Source organism: Larimichthys crocea, chromosome XVI (genome assembly GCF_000972845.2).
Source record: "Larimichthys crocea isolate SSNF chromosome XVI, L_crocea_2.0, whole genome shotgun sequence".
NCBI classification, from domain to species: Eukaryota; Metazoa; Chordata; class Actinopteri; family Sciaenidae; genus Larimichthys; species Larimichthys crocea.
Window position 1 is genome coordinate 21,427,555 of NC_040026.1, and position 8,516 is coordinate 21,436,070.

The 8,516-nt window shown below is 38.7% G+C and overlaps 2 protein-coding genes across 3 annotated transcripts; one reads left to right on the forward strand and one right to left on the reverse strand.

The window, feature by feature from the left end:
* Nucleotides 1-2,091: 2,091 nt before the first annotated feature.
* cd79b (CD79b molecule, immunoglobulin-associated beta) lies at nucleotides 2,092-7,041 on the forward strand. Of its 2 annotated transcripts, none has more exons than XM_027289071.1 (5): nucleotides 2,092-2,245; nucleotides 3,874-4,209; nucleotides 4,314-4,432; nucleotides 5,645-5,701; nucleotides 6,487-7,041. In XM_027289071.1, the coding sequence occupies exons 1-5, from the start codon at nucleotides 2,194-2,196 to the stop codon at nucleotides 6,574-6,576; spliced, it is 654 nt and encodes a 217-aa protein (XP_027144872.1). In that variant the 5' UTR covers nucleotides 2,092-2,193; the 3' UTR covers nucleotides 6,577-7,041. The 2 variants fall into 2 exon arrangements, with proteins under 2 accessions (XP_027144872.1, XP_027144873.1); XM_027289072.1 differs by having other exon boundaries at nucleotides 5,648-5,701.
* Nucleotides 7,042-7,152: 111 nt separating this feature from the next.
* Nucleotides 7,153-8,278, reverse strand: LOC113747818 (interferon a3-like). Its single transcript, XM_027289079.1, has 5 exons — nucleotides 8,085-8,278; nucleotides 7,899-7,973; nucleotides 7,648-7,797; nucleotides 7,427-7,506; nucleotides 7,153-7,330 (listed from the first exon to the last, which is right to left on the reverse strand). Exons 1-5 carry the CDS (start codon nucleotides 8,214-8,216, stop codon nucleotides 7,234-7,236), a joined length of 534 nt encoding a protein of 177 aa, XP_027144880.1. The 5' UTR covers nucleotides 8,217-8,278; the 3' UTR covers nucleotides 7,153-7,233.
* Between the last annotated feature and the right edge of the window lie 238 nt (nucleotides 8,279-8,516).

Below are 8,516 nucleotides of genomic sequence, written 5' to 3' on the forward strand. Positions count from 1 at the left end.
GATCGTAAATTTGAGATTGATAATCTAAAGTCACCGCTCACTCAAATGTTTTCTGTTTCTTCTTACAGTACTTCCTGTCAGCGTTACATGGTTGAAGGCCGCAGCGTATCTCCTGCTCACACGCTGTGAAAACTGATAAAACTTTATGCAGTAGATAAAAAACTTAGCGGGTGCTGTAAAATGAATATTTGCTAAGGGAATTAGGGAAATGCGATCAGCTTGGCTGACCTGAAAACTTCACACTTGACTGCATGTGGATGTTTCTTAACAGGACTGAGAGTCTACCACCATGCAGGCAGATCTGTGGGGCTGGCACACGTTAATGATGTTAATATCGTGGGTTGAAAATGTAAAAGAAATATATATAAAAGCTGATTAGTTGAGATTCAGCGCCGATATTACACCGCTGTGGTTAGATTTAGGCACAAAAGACATCTTGGCTTATACTGTGTTCATGATTTATCATATAATATATATATTTATGATATATTATACATATTTATCATATCATATACTCTAAGTAATCTGTTAAAACTGATCAAACTTCATACCGTAGATAAAAACTCATTGGGCGCTAAGAGAATTAGGTAAATGTGATGAGCTTGGCTGACCTGAAGCTTTACTCTTGACTGCATGCGGAAGTTTCTTAACAAGACGACTGCCATGCCATGCTCGCAACTCTGTCAGACTGTACATATAAACTCTATAATACTCTATAAACTAAATCAAAGTGTCGGATAAATAAAACTTAACACGGCGATGGTGGGACTAGACGATCGCCAACGTCGTTGGAATACAACATCTCGGAAGCACGAATGTCTGTACCGAATTGTTTCACCAAATAAGTGAAGATTAAAACCAGCTGGTGGCAAAAGAGGTATTGTCAGGGGATCACCAAAGTCATTAGGGTTCATCCTCTGGGGACCATGAGATAGTTGGTATAGTGTTTGAATCTAAACGAAAGTTTTGGATTGACTCATCCACCCAACGACACAAACATACATCGACACTTTCATCCTGATGGGAGTCGCTGCAACGCAAATGTGATATTAGAAAAGAAAACACAGTCTACACTGGATTTTTTCCTTTTTTATGAATAGCTATGAGAACTAATATGTCTTACCCTAAAGGACTTTATCTTCAGTCCTGTGATAATGGACAATTCAAGAATTCAATCCAGTGGACAAGACAGACTTGCAAGGTTGACCTTTGAAGAAGTTGTTCTCCATCTTCTCCAGAAGTCAAGTTTGCGGCATAATTTGCAAAGTCTGGTTTTCTGGTCTGTGTCAGACTTTTCACACCCAAACCACATCTATGTGACTTTTAGGTACGACCTCCTGGTGTTGTCCTGGATGGTCGGAGTCTTTCTCCTGTTTGGATTTACTTTGTTCTGTGTCACACTCGCTCTCTTGTCAGATCTGCTCGTGGTGCATTCATGCCAGTTTCCTGCCTGCCTGCATCTGTGTTGAGCAGAACAATGCAAAGCGACGCCCAGATGATGAAATATTACTGTAAAGAGTGTGACTGACAGCAGAAATAGATAAAAAAAATACAACTAAACAGACCAAAGACGGTAATATCTGATATAAAATATGTAAAATCATATAGATACCCAGAATATTAAAATAAACTATTTCCTCCCACCACCCAAGCTGATTCAAGGCCCCTCCTTTTATATGCACATATTTTCTGATACATAAATGACTATAACAGGGAATATTTCCCCTTTTTTTCCCTCCACAGACGTGGAAGTTGTCCACTCTCTAAAAAGCAAACAAGTTGCTGTGGTATTGATACTGAAACTCAGGTCAATGCCAACCAAAACCAAGTCATAATTAGGTGTCATATTATGTTTCTCGTCATCCCACAAACTGTTTCAAAAGTCCTCCATGATGACCCTCTGCTCAGGTTTACTTCTCTGTTTCAGTCGTCCCTAAAAATGGGATATACGTGAATGAAAGCAGAGAGGTGTTTAATGTTAAAAGTGTGGGCTGCTGAAAGTTATTTTGGTCCCACGTTACGGTGCTCTTCCCCTCATTTGCCTGACATTAAAGCATGTGTAACAGACAACACACCCACTGGTGCAAACACTCCTTCTCCTCGCTCACAACATTTTCACGACTGCAGAGAGACTGCAGAGACACGCGCGTGGACGTCAGCATTCGAGACATTTTTTTCTTTTTGCATGTCACCATGCGCTGGCTGCTGGCTGGATACTGTGGGCTTGCTTTGATCAGTATTTCAGGTAAATATTAACTTTTCTTTCAATGTGATACTTTGAATTAGGGACTGAAAAATTTAAAAATATGCATACAAGATCATGCATCTTGCTACAAAATATTAATATTAGTAACACTGAATACTACTACAGCAAAAATAACATTTCAGAATGCTTTACAGTGTAATGAAATGATAATTTTTACGTCTGTTTAACCACAGTTACACTGCATAAAACTGTTTTGCATGTTATTTTTGACTCCACAATACCATTACTTCCTGGACATCTGGGGGGAAAGAGGAAGTTCTCTTCTGAGACAAAGACTTGTTTTCTTGTTTATTTTAACACAACGTACACACAGTGTACCTCGAACAAAAAATATATGCAGCAAACACTGAATAAGTTACTTATTGTCAACGTGGATGAATAGAACAGAACATTAAATCTGCTACAACTTTATGATTAATTAACCCTTACGTTACCGGTGTTATCCTGAGATGATATGAGATTAATCTATAGATTACTCATAGATTAGTAACAGATTTAGTCTATGCAACGTTCAAAGGATGAAAAGTGAAAAATAGGCAACAAAATGTCCCAAAGCTGAAGAAAAAGAAACAACTCTTCACATTTGAGAAGCTGCCATGAGCAGATGTTTGACATTTTCTTCATGATAAATGACCTCAGTGATTAATTGATTGTTGATGATCTATCTAGTCCACCAGCAATATGTAATTAATCACTGGTCTGTGATGACTCAGTGCTGTCACAGGAGAAGAGCTCCCTCCTGGCACAAGCCTGCTACAAGTTTTGCTTTCATGTATTTCCTGTTGTTGTTGTGTGTTTACTTCATCTATTTCCGTCCGTTGTCTGGTGGTGTGTGTCTTCTCCTGAGGGGACAATAACTAATTAACTAACCGTCTCGGCACAGTGTTTAGAGTTTTGACACAGTTAATTGATTCATTCATGAGTAAATTCACAGGCAAGAATTCATTGATGATCATGTAAAGTGCCAAACGTTCTGTGGTTGTAGGTTGTCAAATATAAGAATCTGCCACTTTAAGCAAAGTGGTGCCATCACCACGCGCTCTGGGAAGAGGAAGAATCTTTTTTTTGCACCTTTATTGACTAAATTAAAAACTAAGCGTTAAGAAAAAATAAGAGTTGCAACCCTGATGGTTACATTTACTGTGCGCGGCATCATATCTATGTAAGTCTCTGCATACCGGTGAGAAATATGAGCATAAAGTCAGCCCAAAAAACACAAACACATGACTTGAAAACATCAATGCACATCAGTGTTGACTCTCTCTACACAGGTCTGTCATCTGTAAAGTTATAATAATAATAAAATAACTTATAACTTAAAAATCAGAGCTTACAAAGTGCTTTGCAGAGCAGCAGACACAGCAGAATGGGCTCTAAAAGTGATCAGTAAAATCCAAAAAACTGTTTAAAATGTTGATGATGACCAAGATGTTTGACCTCACTCATTACTTTAAAGCATCTCTGCTCAATCAATTGTACATCTCTACATCCACAAACATCTCCTTTGCATCAAAGCCACATAGTTTGCATATTTGTTTGAGGGAGAGAGAGATTTACACATGTAACTGCTGCTGTAACTGTGTCACGATGTCCCTTTGTCTGCTCAGTGGCCCTAAAAGACTTCATTGGAGTGAACCAGATGCCCCGATTCTATGTCATGAGAGCCAAACGCGATGTGATTTTTCAGTGTTGGACCACTATGGAACACAGAATGGGCAAAGTGGAGTGGTACAAGTTGGAGGAGTACAACGCTACAACAAAAGCCCAACTGACAAATGGAAGCAGGATTGTGTTTCATACCAACCGTTTCAAGAACACCCATTTCAAGAACAAGATACAACTTGGCACTCTCGTCATACATAATGTGCAAACTGAGGACAGAGGCGTGTACTTCTGCAGGATAAACGGTACATGGGGACCCGGGACTCACCTTCAGGTTTACAGTAAGTGGCTGGGACGACATGTGTTTCATACAGACCTATAAGACACACGATGCATTGTTACATCGAGAACACACACCACTAACACACATCTTCTTCCGTCACAGGAGGATTTAACCCTAAGAATGCGGCCTACAGGACAAAGATGAAGGATGGTCTCATGATCCTACAAGCCGTGCTGCTGGCTGTGTTCATCGGCGCTGTACTGCTACGCAAACGAACGCTGGTGAGGAACAAGATGAGAACAAAACTTATCTGTGCTTTACTAGACTGCACTGTGGTTTAGACTGTCATAAGAAAAAGAGGCTTTAGATATTAGGCAAAAGATCTAGATAGACAGGTAGCAGGTACTGTAGGCCAACACATAGAGCAGCAACTGCTGATTATGTTCATTAACCTTTTGATTAATTAATTAATTGATATTAATCATTAACAAGTTCCCAGCTTCACGTTGCTTGTTTTGTATGAACAAATGTCCAGAAACATGAGAAACAGCATCACCAGATTACAATATTCTCAACGAATATCAAACATGTTTTGTCCTTGTACAGGTTAGTCATAATAGATAGAAAGTGTGCTGTGTATTGCAGTCATGCTTCAAATAAAGTTAAATGTAAGAAAAAGTAAAAATAATAATCAGTAACAACCACAACATAAAAACAGAAACATGAAAGTTAAGACTGAGACTTTGGACCAGTCTCTCCAGGTTAGTTACTGCCGGTACACCTGAGCAGTTCAACACCTGTAACTGTGCCCGCAGTACGTGTGGCATCACAGCAACACCTGTAACAACTAACTGATGTTAAGTGCAAAGATGCCGAGCATTTTACGCAAACATATTTAAAAATATCAGTGAAAAACTGCCAAACCATGACAGTAAAATATGCCACGAAATCCTTTAAAACCTTTATTTATACGACATTTTAAGGGAATTTATACATAATAAATATAAGCATTTTATATCAGAGACTGTTAACTGTACGGTAAAACACCGTAATATTTCATACCGGTCTTTTACCGTGACGGTTTTAAAATATCTACAGATATTTTAAAGTATGGAAAAAAACGGCTACCTTATACGTGATGGCAGCAGTACTAACATCCTTTTACCGTAATATTAGAAAAGGTTATAAAAAGTTATACCGTAATATTCTGGCAACTACAGCTGCCAGTTTTTTCCGTAAAAACTGTTTTTTGTTGGTTTGTTTTACAGTGTAGTTAAGACTGCTGAAGATACGTCCTTGAATGCCTCTTTGTTAAATAATTATAACATATAATAAAAAACAATTGTCGTAACTATGACAACCACAGATGGATTTGGCTGACCTTTGTTTGAAGCGTACGTCATTTTAAAACATGTAACCTCAGACAAAATGTTTGTGCTTTGTGCAGTGAGTTTGTCAGTGACATTCATTTTTTAAAATTTCTTTCTTTTAAGCAGTTGGAAAAGAGCGACAGCATATATGAGGAGCCGGAGACCGATCACATTTATGAGGTTCGTTGGTTTGATTTAAAAAGGAGGTCCTTGAACTGGTTACGTCTGAGAAGACATGTCACAGCTGTGTTTTTACATAAAATGTGCAAGAAGCAGACAGACAGATACAAGACACGCGCCGCCGAGCTCTGAACCACAATTGTACCTTGTGCTGTCAATGCAGGTTTCAGGTTTTTTTTAATTCTATAAACATATCCTTGGTGACTTTATGTAGCACCTTTCAAATCAGATTAATGTTAACATACAAGAACAACTTGATATTCAAACCTTGTCAGGAAAACATGAACGAGCTTCAGTTGAACTCAGAGAAGTTCTGTCATGGCACATTTACTACAGAGCTTCAAATGGGACTGGAAAGCTAGAGACAAAATAAATTTGGACTTAAACTCTAAGCAAGGTTTCCAATGGTACTAGAAATCCTTGAAAGTTAGTGAATTCAAGAAGGGGGAAAATCAAGTCCTTGAATTTATGTATTCTGTGTAATAATAATAACAGAAATTTAAGTTCCTCTGAGGTTTTTGAGGCTATGTTGCATTCCCGGAAATCAACCTTGATCTGTTTCTTAACCTATGCCCTGGAAAGTCCTTGAAAAGTTCAAGTAGGTGTGAGAAAATCTAATGTGACATTTAGCATCCTGTAGTCTATGCAAATTAAAGCTATATGTGCCCAAACATAGTCATAAACTGAACTTTAACTATGAATCCTCAAAGCCATGTGTCACTTACTCATACACATATATATATGTATGTTAACCAGACTAAAACGGACTTATTTCTGTCTCTCAGGGTTTGACGATTGAGACGTGTGGTGGAGGTCTGTATGAGGAACTCTCTGTGTACGCCCAGGCTGAAGGAACTGAGGCCCCATGGGAGTGAGACTGAACGACTACACCTCACGAAGTTTGATGATTGTAAAAGTCAAAGTTAGATGTTGTCAAGAGTCCCGCGGGGACGGTCAGATGTAGAGATTTGTACATTTCTTCCAGTGAAAAGCGCATTTTGATTGTAAATGTGGCAACTTGCTTTCCATGTGTGCTGTTGATTTTATGCTAATTAGTGACTCTGAGTGTTTTAATTGTGTAATTTAATTGATCAGATGTGATTCGAGGTCCACGGAAGTGTAAATTTGACAATTCGGACTCGACAGATGAGGTTTTTTGGTGCTTCAAGAAGAGACTTTTTACTGTTTCTGTAAAAAAGTGTGTGTGTTTGTGTGTGTGTGTGATCTCATAATGACTTTTGATTGACAGTTTGATTATTTATGTTGATGAGCAAAGCCCTTCATGCTTCTGTTGTTCGATCATATTTTATATTGTTTTGTTTGTGTAACAGAAATAAAAAATTAAAAACGTGTCCACGTGCTGGAGAAAGTCTCATTTTTATTGTTTTATGCAGGTATCCATGTAAAAAAAATAACATAAATAAATAAATAATACACAAACTGCTCAATGATTCAATAAATAAATAAGTTAATAAATATTCTTCATGTCAATAAATAAACAGATTGTTCATCTGACAGTCAGATTACAGATTTTAGTTGGTGTTGAGCAGAGATGAAACCAGCTGGTCTGCTCTCATCAGATGGGTCCTGATTTCCTTCCTGATCAGCTCCCAGGCTTCAGCACTGTGGCTCTACAGACACAAGAAGAGGATCAATATTAAAACATGATAGATAGATAGATAGATAGATAGATAGATAGATAGATAGATAGATAGATTTATCAACTTCTTCAGGACGTGACTCGACAGTCTCTTGAAATACATGTGCAGCTTCTTGTTCTTCTTCTTGTGGCCGTGACTCCCAGTCTAAATGAATTACAGATCAAATATGATCAATAAATAAAACAATAACTCTCCATCACTCAGTCACCATGGACCTGTGAACTTGTACTATTCATTGATCTTTTCTAGAGAACAGGTGAGGTGTTGATCCACACTGAGACTTACACAGGAGCGAAGGCCGTCAGCCTGCTGGTTTACAACATTGACAAAGTTCTCCACTGTGTTCTCCTCCCATGAAGCATTGCTGTGATCCTCCTCAAACAGGGCAGCCGCCTCCTCCAGAACCTGAACTGTGAAATGAAGTTTATCCTCAGCCTGAAACGACAAGAAGAAGAAGATTAATAACAGCCATGATAACACACACTTTTCTATACAAGGAGAAGAAATCACTCATCAGTAGACTAAAGTTTACTTACTGATGCTCTGGATGCGTGGCTGTACAAATGATTAGGGAAGGCCACAGTGTCCTCCACTTCAGCATCCTCAATAGCCTGCAGGACACACACAGACACACACACATGATGTGTTGAAGGACACACACCGCAAAGTAAAGTCATTCAGTGAAGATCATTCAGTGACTTCATCCAAAGAAGTCCACTTACCATGGTGTTGAGTAGATCCAGAGAAGTTTCACTGTGCTGTCTGAATTTATGATCCACCCATCTGCAGCTTAGCGAGGAGCCTGCACTGTACAGACTGAGAGACAGGCACACAAACAAGATCCTGCTGAGCATCTTTACAAACAGACAAAGTGTCTTTGAGTGGCAAAAGTCGGATGTGTCCAGGTGTTGTGTTCAAACTCACCTGCAGCGGCTCATTTATACTGTAGCAGGACGCACCTATTTCATTTTCCTCACATCCACCTGTGGGAATCGCGACGTGGACTGTGGCTTACCCGGTTCAAACCCAGGTCACACATTTCGGATTTGAATTACTGTCCTCATAATATATATTTATCCTAGAATAAGATGATGTCACATTTAAATAGAAAAGAAGCTTTCTTTTATGATTTTCAAAGTAAAGTTTTTTCTGGA